Source organism: Epinephelus lanceolatus, chromosome 19, assembly GCF_041903045.1.
Source record: "Epinephelus lanceolatus isolate andai-2023 chromosome 19, ASM4190304v1, whole genome shotgun sequence".
In the NCBI taxonomy this organism is placed as follows: domain Eukaryota; kingdom Metazoa; phylum Chordata; class Actinopteri; order Perciformes; family Serranidae; genus Epinephelus; species Epinephelus lanceolatus.
The window spans coordinates 39,690,281-39,709,119 of NC_135752.1; the positions used below are offsets into that span (position 1 = coordinate 39,690,281).

Here is an 18,839-nt window from a genome sequence, read left to right on the forward strand (position 1 = left end):
TTCAGATTTTTGTCTTAATAACTGAATTTTTTACAGTGGTTTCAAATCTGCCTTTCCATGCACGGACGGCTGCTTTCCTACACAACAGTGAATGGCTTACTCAATTTGTGAAGCCACTGTTGAGTTGCTACTTGCCCATTAGTTCAGAGCGGTAGATGACCGTCTTAGGTTCCAGAGGTTGCTCAGAATTGCCTAAAAATGCCCGGACCCGACCCACTGCTGCGCTGCAGCTATAATTAAACTTGATTTCTAACCTAAGAGCCGATCTCCAGAGATGTGACTCCACAGGAAGGATCTTTTTGACCACTGTCTTTACAATGACGGGACTGTGGGTCGTTTGAGACACAGCAACAGAGTTCTCTTACATCCGTGGTGAGGAGAGGAGTCGAGCTGCTATAGGAGCAGAGAAGAAGAGCAGCAGAGAATGAGTGGGGCGAATAATGCATGTAATTAGGGGGGCGGTGAGGTTGGAAATAGGACATTGATGTTAAGTGCCGTGGGGTGGCGTGTCCAGGAGCGCCAACGTGCTCTGCTGTCTTGAAAATAAGGGCAGTGTTTTTTGACGCACGCGATTTGCCTGCGGTGTGTTTTGGCCTTAAAGGGACAGTGCACCCAAAAATAAAAATTCAGCCATTATCTACTCACCCATATGCCGAGGGAGGCTCAGGTGAAGTTTTAGAGTCCTCACATCACTTGTGGAGATCCAAGGGGAGAGGAGGTAGCAACACAACTGCACACGAGACCAGCGAAAGCACATGAACACACATGAAGGCGGTGCCCATGTCTCACGGTCTTGCGCAAGCGCACACACGTGAGCGCGGTGCACAGAGAGTTCAAATGAGGTTTTTCCAAACAACTTTTTATGTCGGGGCTTCAGGACACTTGGATCACTACGGACGAGCAGTATGGAGATATTTTGTGGTTTCAATGATGTGTTTTTGGACGTTTGAATCTGGGGCGCCGTCATTTCATTTTTGGGTGCACTATCCCTTTAACAAAAGCAGAAATGCCGGAAAAATAATTTTTGAAAAAAAGAATAAACAACAATAAAAAAGACAAGATTAATAAATGTGTACAACAATTTGTGAGAAAATTATGTTTACACGAACAGATGCGACTCCTGACTGGCCTCAGGCGACACCATGAGATCGTTCAACACCATATTTGTTTGTGAACCCACAATTCACTCGCACTTCGTCTCGTTTGTCGGATCATGAAACACACTCGCTGGGAGTGTATGTGGTGATTTAAAGCACGATGTGGAGGACTCAAGGTGGTGTTTTTGTTTTACCGCACACTCTGAGACATGTGCAGAGGAGTCAGCATCTCCTCGAAGATGGCGCCCTTCACGTTGGAGCCTCTCAGGTTCGCCTCCTGAAGGTCACATCCTGACAGGTCACAGTTCTGGTACAAACATACAACACCTGAATGTATCATGGATTTACAGTTTGTCTCACAGTTGCAGGTTGAGTGTGCGTGTGTGTAGGTGTGTGTGCTCACCTCCAGGTCGGTCCCCGCCAGCGTCGCTCCTCTCAGGTTGCAGTTCTTCAGTTTGGCATTTTTCAGCGTGGCGACCCTCAGGTTGATCCCCGTCATCTGGCTCCCCTCCATGTCCACACCCTTCAGGTTGGCTCCTGCACACACACACACACACACACACACACACACACACACATACACACATACACACGTATGAGTTCAGTACACACCTCACCTGCTCAGGTGTGTGTGAGGAGCACGTGTGATTGGCTGCTTCACCCTCCAGGTTGGCTTTGATTCCTGCAGGATCTTCAAAGTTACAGCCTCTCAGTGACGCTCCCTCAGCGTTGGTGCACAGCATCTTCACACCCTGAAGGTTGGCTGCCTGGGACACACACACACACACACACACACACACACACCATGAACATGTGTCTATCAAGTGAACTTCCTCAGTAAAAGCTGAATGAATGTGTCTTCGTCATGTGACAGGATCAAAACCAGACTGACGACTGCAGTGAATATTGACTGACATGAACGTGTTATTTTGACAGCCTTAATTTTAATGTAACACCTGCTGCAAACAGCTAACAGCTAACAGCTCTCAGCTAACCAGCTCTGCTCCTGCTGATGTCAACACAGATCTGCTGTTCACATCATCAGGGAAACAACAAGGTGCGTCCTCTGACACAACATGGTGAGTTTACTGCGTTCTTTCATCTCAAAAGGCATCACAGGAAAGATCTCTGTGTCCCAAACACCCTTGTCCCGGGACGAAGGGACGCCGGCTGCTACAATCCAGCTCATCACACAGCAGTGAGATCACAGTCCTGTTTTGTTGTGAAAATGTGGGCGTGCAGCCTCGTTCTGTGGACGATAAACCAGGTGCAGACTTCCATCTGTGTCACCGCTGATGAGGAAATACAGCGAGTGCTGGACGGAGCAGTGAGTGACAACAACCCCGCCCACATTTAAGAGGACTCGTTTAACACTGGACGTGTCTGACTGTGGAAGAAGAAGACAGCACTCACATCGAGACAGGCCATGGACAGGTCTGCTCTCTCCAGGTTGGCCCCGCTCAGGTTGGCGTGGGTCAGGTTGGCTCCTCTCAGGTTAGCCATCTTGAAGTTGATGTAGCGCAGATCCAGACGAGACAGATCTGCCCCGGTGAAGTTCAGACCCTGATGGACCACAGACACACAGAGCATCAGAGGGACTGTGTTCATGTCTACAGTGTACGAATGTGTGTGCGTCTCCGTCTACCTGACACCGCAGCTCTGACTTGGTCGTCGTCGCCAGCAGGTACCTGATGAACTCCTTGCGGCTCAGAGGCGAGTGGTCATCAGGAGGCTGAGAGGACTGAAGAGCAGACACACATGTGGAGGTCACACCACTGAACACACACTTCACTCTACTACATGTCTGCTGTACACACCTTTATGAGCGTCTCCAGCTGCTCGGCCAGCTGTTCGATACCAAAGAATCGAGCCTCTTCCAGAACACCTGCAGCGGAGACACTGACGATCAGGAAGTCCTGTCACCTACATGTGTTAACATATGTGTGTGCGTGTGTGTGTGTGTTGTACCCAGAGGGTTGATGCCTTCGTTGATGATGAGCTGTCCGTGTCTCAGATAATTCAGGATGGGTTCAAAGTAGTCCGGACTGCGGTCTATCAGGTACGCCCCCTGAGAGTCCTGCTTGTTCCCCCACACGTCTGCATGCAGTCACATCAGACATTGTATAACAGGAAGTCAGATAAAGACGTCAAACATTTGTGTTTAAAATAAAACGTGACGTCACCTTTGTCTCTGAACATGTGGGCCAACATGCTCTCCGGCTCCTTGCTGACCAGCGTGCTCCTGGAGAACACACAGAAACAGTTCACACTGAATCTACACAGTTCTGTGAGGCAGCTGAGCTCCAATCACACACTGACGCACAGTGTGTCTGCAGGTTGTTGTTCAAACTATAAACATGTCTACACCTTTCAAACAAACATGTAAAACTGAATAAATAAATGAAATATTGCAAGACAAAAAAATCGATAAACAAACAGTACAAAACAACAAAATAAACACCAGGGACAATATTAATAATAACAATATTTTTTTTTTATGATATTTTTTGGGCGTTTTAGCCTTTAATTAACAGGGCAGCTTAAGCGTGAAAGGGGGGTCTTCATCTCCACACATCCCGACTAAGGTCTCTGTTTTAAGGGGTTCCAAAACACCCAAGCAGCGTTGACTCTAAAAGGACACCTGCTCACTCACAGGCCTCGATGTCTCAATCCTGGCGGTCATATTTACCTGGTGGTGGTGAAGCAGCGTCCACCGACGTTGAGCGTCAGCCAATCAGTGTGAGTCTGATCCTTCTCAGGGCCTGGGAGGTCGTCCTGAGGGTCTGAGCACAGGTGAAGGTGAATGGATGACATGTTTCTAGTCTTTTGATCATTACGTGTCACACACACACACACACACACAGTGGTGGAACAGCCATCAGGAGCAATTTGGGGTTCAGTGTCTCGCCCAAGGAAACTTGGACATGTGGACCGGAGGAGCCGGGGATCGAGCAGCCGATCTCTGAGCCACAGCCAACAGGATTTCGTCAACTAAAACATTTTGAATTTTCCTCCACTAAAACTATGAAGGATAAAAATGACTAAAATGTGACTAAAATAAGCATCTTTGTCATCTTTGAGTCAGTGAAAATGACCACTGATCTGAACTTAGTTTCTTCTCCTTCTCAGTATATAAACACCTGTTTCTCTGCCTCAGACTTACCTTCAATTGAATCTCCCTCTGATACGTAGAGCACGTCATCATCTCTGCAGACACACATACACACAGCATGTTGTGACGCTCAGTAAGAAACTGTTTGTTATTGTATTATTTTACTGGTGATGTTTGTTTCAAAACACATGTTTAATATTTAAAAAATTAGACAAATTTACACCATTTATCAGTCAAAAACTGTAAAAACAGAAAGTATTGTTGGATTTTTAAATTTCTGACAGTCCTTGGACACATCACATGTGACGAACGCTTCCATCAGGAAAAAAAAACAGCACTACCAAATCTGAGTTTAAATTAGTGATATTTAATCAAATTGAAAAAAGGGGCTTTTTTAAACTCCAGGATTTTCAACTTTTAACTTTCAGACATCAAAAGGTCAGTTTTAAAAATCTAATCAGTAAAAACACAAATATAGAGCCCTAAACTTCAGAAAAGAGCTCTGAGAACGACACAGCAAGCTGCTTATCATGAATCTACTAATCAACTAACCCTAACCCTAACCCTAACCCAACTAACCCTAACCCTAACCCATGCAGGGCAGGAAAGCGTCCACAGAAACAAAATAAGACATGCTGTTAATTTTCAAAATAAAATACACAGTGTTCACGGCGGATCATATTTCCCTGCACTACACCTTGAAAATGTCATAATGGGCGGAGGCAGGCCTGAAGTCAACAGGTTTCCAGACATTATTTCACCCCGTTGACACCATGGACGAGGAGATGTTAATCATGGAGGTGCACCCAGATGTCTTCCTACTACTCCTCTGGTTTTGTGGTTCTGTTTATAGAAACTACATCTTGTTATATCGCGCGATTATGCGTGAATTCATGAGATCTCGTGGGTCCTCGTGACTCCCGCTGTCTGGTGGAGCTGCACCGCTCCGCACAGCAAATGCAGCTGGTGGGTGTTGACGGACGGCAGAGCACGCAGCGGATAACCAGCACTGCTGTTCTGTAACGAACACGCACCCAGTGGAATTCCGGCATAAGGCAGTGGCCAAAATCACCCAGGCGGCCCACCTTTGTCTTAGATAGGCAGGAAAAACCCTGCATTTACAAAACTAATGATGACGACATCTGTTTTGACTTTGATGTTATTTCACTGAAAGATGCTGTGAGCACAACCCAGCATGATGATGATGACGTATCTGCAATTTTTACACTTAGCAAATTTATCATGTGGCCAGACTGGACCCTTTGGTGGGCCGTATGTTTGACACCTCTGGTTTACAGCATGCCTTACCTTAAAATGTCCAGACACTGTGTACTGTAAGACACTGGAGATACTGTTTTGAGTTGTCAACAAAAACCTTCCTGTCTGAATTTTAAAAAATGTGTGTGAACTAATCTTTGTTTCTTCAAACGTCTGTGACTGAAATAAAATTAGTGAGGATCCCACAGGCCTACAGAGGCCCCAGTGTCCTCTGATCCTGTGACCGCCCCTGTTTCAGGATCACTGTGAGGCACTCGATGATGATGATGATGATGGTGATGGTGATGATGATGGTGATGATGATGGTGATGATGCTGATGGCTGAGCTCTCACCTGATTAACGTGATGTCATCTATGAGGCCGCCGTTCCCGTTATAAACACTAGAGGCTCTTATTCCCAGTTTGGAGCTGGCCGCAGACAGCAGGTCCTCCAGGGACCCGTACACGGCCACCACCTGTGTGACGACACCGACACACAGCACACCTCAGCTCCCGTTAACGGCACCGGAAATTAAACATGTCAGACTTCAGCTTTTAGCGCAAACAGCTAACGTCGGCTAACATAGCCGTTTGTGTTTTGTTAGCACGATGCTAACTAACGCTGCTGTTTCCCGGGTTAACGTGTCCCGGCTTACCTTTCCGTTAGAGGAGGTTCCGTTAACGAACAGAGTGACTCTTCTCATGGCGGAAAAATCAACTCAAACTGTCCGCAGCTCCGAGTTTCATCCATTAACACACATTCTTTGGTTTACAACCTACTTCCTGTTTCTTTTCCGCTCTAGCCCTGGGAAGCGGAATCAACCAATCAGCGACTCAGATCGAGAAGCAACAGCCAATCAGTTAGCCGAGTGGGCGGGATCTCCATATCTCCGCACAGGATCAGTCGATTTAATATTTTTTCATTTTTATTTTTATTTTCACGAAATACATTTAATCAACGACTGAAATTAATTTATAAGTACTTTTACTTAAGTGTTTTTATTTTAAGCAATTTTATACTTAAACTACATTGAGTAAGTGTGGACTTCCTGTTGTTTCAGACATGTAAATATTTATTATGTATTATTTTATTCATTAGAATTTATTTGAATTTGAATGTTGAAAGTTGTTTTTTTTAATTTCGTTTCGTTTTTTGTTTTCATTTTTTTTTATTTTGTTATTCTTGTTTTTTACAAGTTCAAAATAAAGTGAAAAACAAAAACATGAAAAATTGTACTTTTTACTGCCCTACATTTATCTGATAACTTAAGTTGCTTTGCAGATTTAAAGAAATAATAGAAAACATAATCAAACAATATAATTTATTATTTTTGGTTAAAATAAAACTTTATTGATCCACAGCCGTATACAGTGTCATTAAAATGAGCTCCTCCTTCAGCAGCTGCAACATTAAAATAATATAAGCACATTAATGCATCAATAACTATAACCCTATATCAAAATATGTATTATTCTGAAACACTGTTTCTCTGCCCTGTGGTATCTCTGCTTTTACTTTACTAAAATATCTGATTTTAAAATATTGCATAGAGTTCACTTCATCATCAAAAATAAGCTCTGTAAAACGTATTCAAATATCAGTGCAGCGTGTGACTGCTGCGGGCCGTCACCAGCCTCACAAGCCCAAATGTTCTGGCGCTGTCCGAGAGTCACAACATGCTGGGATGAAACATTTCAGTCATGCTGAGACGTCCTGAGTCAACCTGTGGATCCTGACCCACTGAGCGCCGTCCTGATCTTGTGTGAACCAGCTCCCAACATATATGGTGTTATATGTCACCCTACTTACACATACTGTAGAGTGATGTTATTAAATTGGGAGCAAACACAGACGCCTGGCCGCTCTGCCCTCGTGAAGGATGTGACGCAGCACCTGCATTTGGAAAAGTGAAAACAAACTCTACCAGATCTGGCAACCCATTATAGCCCACCTCAAGAAAGATGCTCTTCCCCCAACTAAAAAAAAATGACACACTTGTTTTACAAACGTTTATTTAACAAATCACCGAGACATAAAATAAAAGCTAATTTTACAAAGTGACGGCAGGGAAAATGTGCAATTAAAATCCCAGAGCATGTTCATTTGGCAAAAGCAGAGGACATAATTCTCAAAGAAAACAAACACTTTATAAAAGGATTCCTCAGCCTTTTCAAGACCAGGAACTCCTGTTTTAACCCCAACAATAAAAGAGTTATATTTTTTTATACTTTATGTTAAACAGCATGAAGCGCTTCAAACCCATAATAAATCTCAACCTTTTATTCTTTGTGGAAACATTCCCAAAATCTCTGCACAGCAACAGGAAGTGCAAACAATCACCCAGTAACCTCAACAGACCCGTGCAACACGACCATGAGATGCTTTGATGGGTTTCAGTCCCCTGTCAGTACTGGGAGCTGTGGGAGCATTTTACATTCCACTGGCTGCGTCTCTACAGCATCCAATACCTCAGCCTGCAGGCAACTATGATTCAGCAGGTCATTAAACATACTGTCACACTGTGAACTGCGTGTGAGCGTTAAGTTCATTTAATCAGCTGCATTAAGTATAAGAGGGGTCAAAGTTCAAAGTGCAGCAGGTCGCCTGATTGTGTTTGCAGCAGCAGCAGCAGCAGCCTTTATTCAAACAGGACAAAACTCAATACGTTTAGAGGCCACGCAAGGATTCAAATAAGTTAGTAGGGAAACAGTCAGCGGCAGATTTCTACACATTAGATCAGAATAAAATCTGAACTGTGAGCGTGACCTGGTGTTACAGAGCAGCATGTGGCAGAGAGGTGATGTCATGAAGCTGTTAATGTGGAAAAGTGCTTCAAATAAGGCACAGAAGAGGAAGACATCAGTGTGCACTCAGTACGTTTCCAGTCACAGTGAAGTGGAGCTACAGTCCCAGCTGGACGAGGACATCTAACTGGCCTACTGTCCTTGTCCCAGTATACCAGCACGGGAGAGGAATCCATTTATTGAGCCAAGTATGTGCAACTCCTCTACGATAGGTGGAGATATGCCCCCTTTCAGCTTGTTAGTATTGGACCTTTTTCCTGTTGACCTATTACGTCACAGACCAAACAATGGACAAACAAGTTAGCTACGGTTAGCTAGCAGCTAACTGCTACCATGGTGGACAACTTTACAGCTCTGTACATTTGGTCAGTCCAAAAAGTCACGGCTCTGGATGTAGATTTCTCCATGTTGTTACCGGCTTCTTCTTCTCTTACACATTTAATGCTAATCGAGAAACTGTGAAGCATGCTCAGAGCACCTTGGCCACTTTGGGTCTGACTGACTGTATACATGCAGGAGTCACATGATCTGGGTGTGTTAGTCCCACTGTGACAAATTCACTTTAGGACCATTTCAGTTGGACTGAGGGGCTGTGCACATGCAGCAGCGCACACCGCACGTCACGTAACAAGGACCAACCAATCACAGCTGACAGATATCTTTCCCTTCATCCGCACATACCCAGAGCTTTGCATCTGTCCCACAGACGATAGGCCTACACACTTATAAACAGCTCCTGGAAGATGATCAGCTCTGCACTCAGGGTTTCAGGTAACTAGGCTAAGATATGGTGCTGGCTAAGGCTGCTTCGCAACCTCAGACGCAACCTGCCGCTGCGCTCTTGGAAGCTGGCACAGAAAAAAAAGGTGCCTCGTGTTTTCCAGACGCAGCATGTGAACGGCCTCCAACATGTTTTCATGAATTTTAAAGTCCAGTTTTAGTCGGACGGACACAATAAATCGATTTCCTCTGATGTCATGGAAACGTACTGAGTGTGTTAAGGCTCTTTAAGTGAGAATGATGTGGAGTAATGAGCACAGCGTCCATCTACTTGACAGTTCATATCAGACTCGTGTGTTTACATGCACCTGTCAGGTTACTAAATCTGTCTACGTGCAGCAGATCAGTGTTCAGATTCTGACTTTTGTTCTGTAAGAATGACTCATTTCAATTAGGAGAAAGCGTCAACTGGTTGCTCTGTATACTCAACCATACAAAAAAATAGGATGAACAGGAAGGCAATCAAGGCACTCCAAAATATAGAAAAATATTTTAAAAATACCTCAACCCCAAATAATAATTTGTACATAAATTACTCAGGGGGGTGGAGCCTATCCCAGCTGACACTGGGTGAGAGGCAGGGTTCACCCTGGACAGGTCACCAGACTATCACAGGACTGACACATAGAGACAGACAACCATTCACACTCACATTCACACCTACGGACAATTTAGAGTCACCAATTAACCTGCATGTCAACTGGTTCATATGTTTCAGAAGGCCTGGGTTTCCTTCCTGTTTACTTATTTAACTGTTTATGTGACACAAAACGCTGCTTTATATGAACGCATCTGTGGAGTTACCAAACAGAAGTTCAGAGGTGGAAACGACTACTTTAGACTTCTCTTGTTAGTTTCAGTTTGACTTTGGGTGGAAGTTACTTTGAATATGAGGATGTGTCTCTGCATGTGATTTTAATCACCTTTCCTTTTATTCAGTCGCCCTGCAGTCCCTCTGTCCCTGCACATCAGCTTTCTCTGATTCCCCAATTACACCATGCTTCTTGTTTGCTGTTTAAGGAACAGATAACTGCAGAGGACTGGCTGTGATGCAGGATTTATACTTCTGTGTCAAATCGACGCCGTAGCCTGACGTGCACCTCCCCAGAAGCTGAAACCATTTCCCTCAGTGGAAACAAAGCTTTGATTTACTTTAATTTCACAGATAAGAAACAATAAATTGTGAAGACAATAAAGCCTCCACACACTGTGTGTGATTTATCCTGGCTTCATATGAGCAGAGGAAAACTCTGCTAGCTGCTAGGCTAATTTATACAATGTAAAATGCCATAGGCTTGTGCTAATAACGTTAGCATGTATTGAAAATGTGTCCAGATAAAGACAAGTGTTTGTCTGTGAATGCTGCGAGTTATAGTGAAGCTGATTTGTGTTTGACACTGTCTCTATTAAGCCATGTTTAATGTGTGTTTAATGTGTGTTTTGAATCAACTAAACTACAGCACTTCACAGAAACCCTGACACCAACTAGTGTTTTGGAGGTGTAACTGCAGAGTGACACAGACACACCACTGCACAGGTATAAATGCTCACAGCGGCGTAGGCTGCACTGTAGGCTCTGCATAGAGTTGACACACACAAGTATAAATCCTGCTTAATGCCATGACCTGGGTGCACGTAAACACACTGAATCACCTGAGCTGACTCCTGTAAGTCTCTTTGTTTGGGCACCATATTAAAAGATAAGGCAACAAATCATATTTTATAAATATCTTCAAGTATTTTTCATCACTGAGAGCAAAATTAAAGGCTGAGAGGGACACACGACATCACCAGTATGTAATCAGTGTTAGTACTCATGGTGAGAAGCGCGTAGGCTGCGTAGATGTGTTTGTGATGCAGATGTTGGAGGCAGAAACTCTGAATTGATGTCACTCTGGTCACAGGTGAAGCCTCTTACCCAGACTCACCTCATTAAAGCTCTGCATTGTGTTTTATGGTGACAAACATCTTGTTTTTGTACCATCGTCACAGTTTGTCAGCCTCTCTCCACATTAAGTGAAACTATTCGTTCCCACTGTCCTCTGTGTCCTCGTCTCCATCTTCATTCTGTCCGTCTCTGTCTCCCTCTGGGTAGTTGAGGATGTGTCGACTGGCCTGAATGATACACTGCTGGTGTTTGAAATACACCTTCAACGCTCCCTTGATCAACACAAACGCGATGCCGCCCTGTGGAGACAGACGAGGACAGAGAGGCGTCAGCTGGGCAACATTTAAAGGTCGGGTTCTTCTCCAGGTTTTTTTAAATGGTAATGCCCACTTAGCCAAAAAACAGCAGTGACAGTTTAGAGCTCTGATGATGATAATGACAATTATAATAATAATAACAACAATAATAATAATAATAATAATAATAATAATAATAATAATAATAACTAAAAGGGATAGTATGGATTTTTTTGAAGTAGGGCTGTATCTCGTCCTCTGCTCAGAGGGTAAGGAGCTCCCAGACCTTGTTGTTTTCAAAATTAGTTTCATTTTTCAACATTTACAGCTGATGTTCTTCTTCTTTGAGTTAGCCGCTAATTGCTAACAGCTATTTTTTAAATGTCCCGCGGTGGGTTGCACATAATAACACCTCATCAAACGTCACACCCTTGGCACCTATGACCCCATCCCTCAATCTGTCCTGTTTATGCACACATCATTTCCACGCCGTTGTTACCTCCCATGGTGGATTAAAGGCGAGACAACTCTGTCTCCCAATGCCACGATCAGCATAACGGTGTGATATTCCTGCCTTGAACAGGCGGTGTAAAAGAGGCTAGTGTAATATTGTCACTGCTTTACCTTATTGTCAGACAGCTCTTTCAGTTGGGGAACTAAAGCAATTATATCGCTCTCTTCATAACCATCAGACTCCACTGACATATATACCCTTTTAGGGTCAACGTCACGGTGACATCATGTTATCAGCTGGAGGTGCAGCTGCCTCTCCCCCACAGGGCTGTAGGCTCCATAGGAGTGTTAAAATGTGTTTGTCTTGTTGTGTTATTGGGAGCCAGAATAGAAGGAGTCATGGCTCAAAACCAGCCGCCACTGCCCGTCAACAAAAACAAAGACAACTATGGTTAAATGTGATAAGACCAAAGGACTGGACGGAGGCCATCATCAAAAATGCTCACATGTGCAGCGCACACTTCATATCAGGTTAGGGAAAAAGTATTTCCTGTTGTAGGGATGAATAAGGTTATGTGTATTAAGGGTTATCATGTCCACCTCATCAGAAACTGGGGAGGGATTAAGAGGAATATTGGAGTTCTCTGCAACGCTAACTTTTTAGCACATTAGCTAACGTTAGCTTCCATAGCAAAACAAACAAGTGTGGTCCTCCTTTGTAAGATTGGCTTCCTGTGACATCATCCATCCACTGAGTGAGAGCATACGGGTCGGCCAGTCTGGTCCCGTTGGTCAGTGTTTACTTATTCAAGTAACACTGGCGGTCCCGGAGAGTGAGTGACCTGACATGGTGCGTTGGTAAATTCAGTCTGACGCTCTAGACTAAAATGAGAGCCTCAAGTTAAGCCCCGCCCACCAAAAAACTTTTCAGATCTAAAGTAACATGGTGGCTACAGCTGCACATTGTGGGTTAGTGGGTTAGAGAAATATAGCTAATGTGGAAGATTGACAACACACGACTGAGTCACAAAGAGGCACACTGGGCGGGTTGGGGAGGTTTATACATAGCAGTGTCACCATGTAGAAACCTACGTCAGGTCATGTGAGAAAACATTTCTGGAAAGGCCTGGGAAATTAACATTTAGACGCTAAAATATACTTTAGTATCTGAGTGTTTGGATTTCAATGTAAAAGGAACACTGCTGGGGAGCAACAGACTGATATAAAAACTTCAGAGAAAAAACACAATTTAAACCAAACAATAATGAAACTAAGTGACGTCTGGTCTACATAAAAGACTCTCCATATATTCTTAAATAAACATGAGGTGTATATTCACCAGCACAGTGCGCTGAAGGTCAGAGGGCATCCGTCTGAACAGCAGCCGTCCCATCAGACTGGCGATGGAGGGAAAGATGAGCGCTCCGCACAGAGTCCTGGACACAGACAGGTGATCTCCTGCTCCCAGCCCGTCAGCAGGGACTCTGGGCAGGTAACGGCTGCCACCTGTCGTAACACAGATTCAGTTCAACAGCTTCCATGATATCAACCAACCGTGTGTGTGTGTGTGTGTGTACCTGGCTGGAGCTTCCCCCTGCAGGAGTACCTCTGCCACAGCCTCACTATATAATCCTCCCAGCGGATCATCTTGCCCAGCACCAGCACCACGGGGATGGTGGGCAGCCCCATCAGCAGGAAGAGCGGGTCAGCTCGCTCCATCACGTTCAGACCCTTCTTATGTCCCACCACCTGCACGCACACACGATGACAGAGGTGAGGACACCTGAACGCTCTCTGGTCTTTATACTCTCTCTGTGCGGTGTGTCGTTATCCGACCTGCATGACGGTCACGGCTCCGTATGTGACGGCTGACCAGTACACGGTCCCCACCACCACCCCGACGGCGGCGAAGGGGCTCGCCCGGGACAGAGCTCTGTCCACCTGCTGGAGGAAATACACCAACGGGCCTGAGGAGAGGCAGCAACACACACACTGAGAGGACAAAGACTCTGACTCAAACCAACAGTGTGTGTGTGTGTGTCTACATCCTGATTTACACACTTAATCACCACAAACACACACACACACCTGGGCTGCACGACTGGGTCCATGATGTTAATCACAATTATTCTGATCAGTACTGAGCTCATGATTATTGATTGTTAATATCTGTATTGCAGTGTCACATCTAAATAAACAGAGCTCTGCTTTCACGTCCATGTTGTGCGGTGGCTGTGATCAAAGAGCAGAAGACAAAGTGTAATTTCATCACAGAAAGAAGACGTTCTTTAGGAACTCTTAAGGTTCAGATGTTGTCCAAAAACGTGTCCACATAGGTGTGTCTATGCACGGATATGTTGCGACACATTCGTCAGTGTGAACGTGGATATTAAAAGCTTTTATTATCATTTTATTTGACCTCTTCAGGAGCTTTTTCACTCTGTCCACCTTGATGAAGATTGTACAGAGTTAAACATGTCTGAGTACATAAAGACGTCTAATATATCTTTTCAATTAGAGGTCAGTCAACGTTTCTTTTTTCTGTGAGCCGTCGTTCATGTCTCACCCATCTTGGGGAAGGTGATGTGGTATTCAGTGCCACACTGCGGGCAGCTGACAGCTCCCTCACTGTTTCCTTTCTGCTTCTCGTCCAGCCAGCGCTGCAGACATGACTGGTGGATCCATTTAGTGCAGCCTTTACATCTGCAGGGGCTCACCCACTCTGCACTGTGGTCGTCCCTCTCAGTGGCAAAACACACCCAGCAGTGTCTGGACACACACACACACACACACACACACACACACACACACACACAGTGTTACTGTCAATAAAGATCTCTGATTATGTCGTTAAAATTATGAAACTTCACCAACACTCTGGGCCTCGTGCAAAAACCACTTGTGAAGAGCAGGTTTGTTCTTAAGTGTCACCAATTTTCTTGTATTTCGAATTTCTTCTTTGGTATGATGAATGAAATTCACAAATGTTCCAGACCTGCTCTGTCTCCACAAACTGACTTATGAATTATAATGTCTTTTTCATTAAAAAAAACTCATGGCAGAATTAGGATGAAGAAGATATACTTTATTAATCCCTGAAAGTAAATTATCTTTTTCACTCTGTTGTCATAGACACACAGGCCCAAAATACACACACGTGCACAAATAGGACATGCATTACATAGGGAGGTGTCAGAGTGAGGGGGCGCCCTGAGCAGTTAGAGGTTCTGTGCCTCACCCACCTCCGCAGTGCCCAAGAGGTGGACTGGCACCTCTCCAGCTGCCAGTCCACACTATTCGCTTGGTCCATACGCGGACTTGAGTTCCTAAGCCAAGCCCCTATGGACTGAGTTACTGCCACCCCAACGAGTAATCAGATGGTTCAATATGCCTGACATGACGTGCACTCAGGAGACATGGTCTTACTTCTCAGGCTGTTCCTCAGCGAGGGCCATGGTACTGAACGGGCTCTGCTCTCCTGGATGTTATCATGAACCCATCAGACTGCAGACAGGACCTACGACAGACACACTCATTAACTCTCACACACACACACAAAGTTTACACTTGCCAGAATACGTTTAGTCAAGTACTGTGTGTCCACCTGGTCGAATATTCTGTCCAGGACATTAATTTGACAGCTTCAGATTATTAATACAAAATATAAATCAGTTAATAGATTATGACGCATGTTTATGCTTCAAGCTTCCTGCAGCACAAAGAGAAGTTGAAACGACCATATAAAGCTGCAACATTAGTGATGTTGACATATTAAAGGACTAATAATTATAAAACAATAATATTATTCTGAAACGTGTGATTCTGCATCAATGAGTACTTTTACTTTGGGTACTTAAAGTAACTGATGCGATTTGTACTTTCACTTCAGTAAGGAACTGTTTGCTGCAAAAAGGGAAGACATGTCAAGTACTTTTTCAAGCACCGGGGAGGGACATATGTTTTCTGTTTAGGCATACATAAATAAAGAACAGTCCTTGAGTAGTAACCAAGGATTATTACACTGTGGGAGTTACCACGTTTACTTAAACAGTAACAGCACAATACACAAGTACTTCCTCCACCACTGACTACTGGTTACTTTGAAGACATTAATTAGAAATGTAAAATATTTGATCAGATAATAAACGATGATTCACAGCTGCAGAAACCCGACAGGATTTAAAGTGATTAAATATTAGCTCCTGTTACTGCAAAGATCACAGTGCTTTGTCCAACACTTGACTTTGTCTGAGCCCAGTGAGGACACACACCATCCTGAACGTGAAACCACCATGTTGAGACTAATTTTGTCCCCAGCCAAATTCCAGTCCAAAGTTTGTGCCCAAATGTGACCTGTGACACAGCAGACACCACAAACTGAAACCAACACTACAAATATTCCTGACAAATAACTCAGCTACGAATGTAACTTAAATAAAACTATCATGTCCACTCAGCTAAAGTCTCCGTGTCTCCATTTAACTGACTTCATGTCGTTTGGTCTTTTAACAAATCTCTCTAACTCTCATGCTAATGCTAACAGGAGTGAACTTTAGCTCAGAGCTTTCACATTAAGCTAGTAACCGATAACTAGGTTAAGTTAACCTTTAGTATATCTGTCAGTTTGTTAAACAGCTGTGTGATATTAATATTCAAACACGACCTACCTGATAAACAGCAATAAATCCAGATAATATGATGTTTCAGCTGTTTAAACCGTATTTACGTGCTGTATTTTAATCATGAATTTATGCTAACTCTACAGCAGGCTAGCTACAGTGTTAGCAGCGCTCTGATTGGTCAGCGGCTGTGACGGTGCTTGCTGTATTCAGCGCGTGTAGGAAACTACGACATTCAACTTCCGGTTGATAACACCATATTAAATAAATCTTTTGAAGACAAAAACTGTGGTTCAGTATTTCAGTATTATTATTGTGAAACACGTGGATTTTACTTTAATATGTCCTCATTACTTTTTCATTTGTTTGTTTTTTGCAAATGTTTGTTTTTATTAACAAAATATGTGTCAGGTTTCCATTCGTGCATTTAAAAATATTATTTTAAAAAGAAAATTACAGAAATACTTATCCAAAAACAAAAGAAAAGAGGCAAAAAACAAAGAAAAAATAAATTAAATATAAATATAAATACTCCTTAAATATATATATTTACAGAGAGGATGTACTAAAACTAAATCTAAGGGACATTTTGACGTACAATATAAAAGTTGATGGTTATACCGTGTACATTTGCTCATCTATGATATTGGAGAAAAAAAAATAAACTGAACGGTGACTCTCCCCTTTATTTTAGTTATTTCCTAAGGGGAGACTTTTTACACAAATTTCCATTAACAACATGGTTTCAAGTTTTAATTATAGTAATAAAACCAAAAATAACCTTTCTGTTTTAATTCCTTTCAGGGTCATTCAGACTGGTAATAAGATCAATTCTGTAATACAGGGAAACAGCAGGGAAGTCTCATACCATTGCAGCCCTACAGTCAAAAAGGCTCGTCATATGGTATTTAAATACAGGTTACAATATGACAGTAACTGAAGGATACAAACAAAATAAAAAACTAGATATAAATGGTCATTCAGGAATTAAGGTAACAGATATTCATTCGGATGTTTAGAATAATTAAATTATGGCTACACATGTTGACAGATAAAGGCCTGTCTCAAATAGAGGCCTGGTCTGGTTGCCAAGCAGTTTATTTCTTTAATAGAAGTTCTTTGGATGGATAAAAGCAGGTTGATGGCTGCCTCAGATTATGTGTCCATTCCTTGATTACCCTGTAAATGATCCAGTCTGTAAAGTCCTCAGATTAAAAGAATCAAAAGGGTTTTTCATAAAAATTAATCCAAGTTGTGAGTTTTGTTTTAACAGGATAACGTGGTGTCGTGTCTGTGTGTCAAGTGTCGTAACTCACTCTCTCTGTCATGCTCTGTCTGTCAGAGTTAGATCAAATGAATGATTCTTAATTGATATGCTATCTGAAGCCTTATTTTTTATAAATTAAAAAATTCATACTGGTTTAAATAAACAGTTTGATTGTATTTCCTGATCTTTGCTGAGCAACAGTTTTGTGCGACAGGAATTAAAGGCCTGTCCCAAATATAGGCCTATTGATTACAGTGATTTAAGCAAACAAAAGCCGGGGCTATTTGTAAACTAGCAACTCTTCAGTAACTCAGCTTCAGCTGGGGACAAATCATACGTCACATCTCACCCCAGTTCTCACCTCCCTCCACTGGTTGTCAGTTAACTTTAGAACTGATTTTAAGATTGTTTTGATAACCTTTAAAGCTCAACATAGTTTAGCACCAAGTTATATAGCTGAGCTCCTGACTACCTGTGCTCCAAGTCCCAAGTCGTGACCTGAGATCCTCAGGCCTGCCCTCACCAGTCGTCCCTAGATCAATGCTGATGGTTTTGCCGTCACAGCTCAGAGGCTCTGGAAGTCTCTGCCTGAGGGGATCAGACTTGTGTTTAAATCACTGCTTAAAACATATTTCTATAGGAAAGATTTCGCTTTTCATAATATTAATAATAATAATAATAATAATAATAATATATTTTATTTGTAGTGCATTTTTCATCCTTGGATCTCAGAGTGCTGCAGTTTAAAAGCATAGTATAAAAACATATGAAAAAAACACTCTAATTAGCTCAAATCAACAGTCAAAGGTCTTTTTGAATCAAAAGGTTTTCAGGCCTGATTTAAAAGAGTCCAGGCTCTGTGCAGCCCTCAGCTGGAGAGGGGGCTGTTCCACAAATGTGGTGCGGCCGAGCAAAAGGCTCGGTCTCCCATGGTGCAGAGCTTGGTGCTGGGGACTCGGAGGAGTAGGCTGCCTGTAGATCTGAGGGTGCGGGTGGAGGATTGTGGAGTGATTAGTTCTTGTAGGTAGAGAGGGTGCGTGTCCATTGATGCATTTGTGGGTGAGCAGCAGGATTTTGTAATTGATCCAAGATGAGACAGGGAGCCAGTGCAGTGAGTGCAGAATGGGGGTTATGTGCTCATGTTTACGGACTCTCATCAGGACCTTGGCAGCGTTGTTCTGAATGTACTGCAGCTTCTGGATGTTCTTGCCAGGAATCCCGATGAAGAGTCTGTTGCAGTAGTCCAGTCTCAAGGAGATAAAGGC

The 18,839-nt window shown here is 43.3% G+C and overlaps 2 protein-coding genes across 3 annotated transcripts; both read right to left on the minus strand.

Moving 5' to 3' along the window:
- Positions 1-449: 449 nt before the first annotated feature.
- LOC144458734 (BTB/POZ domain-containing protein KCTD9-like) lies at positions 450-6,286 on the minus strand. Its single transcript, XM_078161970.1, has 12 exons — positions 6,123-6,286; positions 5,821-5,942; positions 4,261-4,304; positions 3,787-3,880; positions 3,281-3,339; positions 3,066-3,194; positions 2,915-2,982; positions 2,743-2,838; positions 2,511-2,660; positions 1,759-1,864; positions 1,501-1,634; positions 450-1,404 (listed from the first exon to the last, which is right to left on the minus strand). The coding sequence occupies exons 1-12, from the start codon at positions 6,168-6,170 to the stop codon at positions 1,288-1,290; spliced, it is 1,167 nt and encodes a 388-aa protein (XP_078018096.1). The 5' UTR covers positions 6,171-6,286; the 3' UTR covers positions 450-1,287.
- Positions 6,287-6,787: 501 nt separating this feature from the next.
- marchf5l (membrane-associated ring finger (C3HC4) 5, like) lies at positions 6,788-16,509 on the minus strand. Of its 2 annotated transcripts, none has more exons than XM_033646421.2 (7): positions 16,356-16,509; positions 15,115-15,205; positions 14,255-14,457; positions 13,525-13,655; positions 13,266-13,437; positions 13,028-13,194; positions 6,788-11,238 (listed from the first exon to the last, which is right to left on the minus strand). In XM_033646421.2, exons 2-7 carry the CDS (start codon positions 15,141-15,143, stop codon positions 11,074-11,076), a joined length of 867 nt encoding a protein of 288 aa, XP_033502312.1. In that variant the 5' UTR covers positions 15,144-15,205; positions 16,356-16,509; the 3' UTR covers positions 6,788-11,073. The 2 variants fall into 2 exon arrangements, with proteins under 2 accessions (XP_033502312.1, XP_078018059.1); XM_078161933.1 differs by having other exon boundaries at positions 15,115-15,219; positions 16,356-16,486.
- Between the last annotated feature and the right edge of the window lie 2,330 nt (positions 16,510-18,839).

Bases quoted from the DNA above. Each gene is read 5' to 3' on its own strand.
- LOC144458734 (XM_078161970.1), bottom strand. From the start codon at position 6,170: ATGAGAAGAGTCACTCTGTTCGTTAACGGAACCTCCTCTAACGGAAAG. The intron at 1,865-2,510 runs GTGAGTGCTGTC...TGTGTGTCCCAG, and splicing joins TGTCCATGGCCTGTCTCGAT to GCAGCCAACCTTCAGGGTGT. The intron at 1,635-1,758 runs GTGAAGCAGCCA...GTGTGTGTGCAG, and splicing joins AATCAAAGCCAACCTGGAGG to GAGCCAACCTGAAGGGTGTG.
- marchf5l (XM_033646421.2), bottom strand. From the start codon at position 15,143: ATGGCCCTCGCTGAGGAACAGCCTGAGAA. The intron at 13,656-14,254 runs GTGAGACATGAA...GCCTCTCCTCAG, and splicing joins CATCACCTTCCCCAAGATGG to GCCCGTTGGTGTATTTCCTC. The intron at 13,438-13,524 runs GTCGGATAACGA...GTGTGCGTGCAG, and splicing joins GAGCCGTGACCGTCATGCAG to GTGGTGGGACATAAGAAGGG.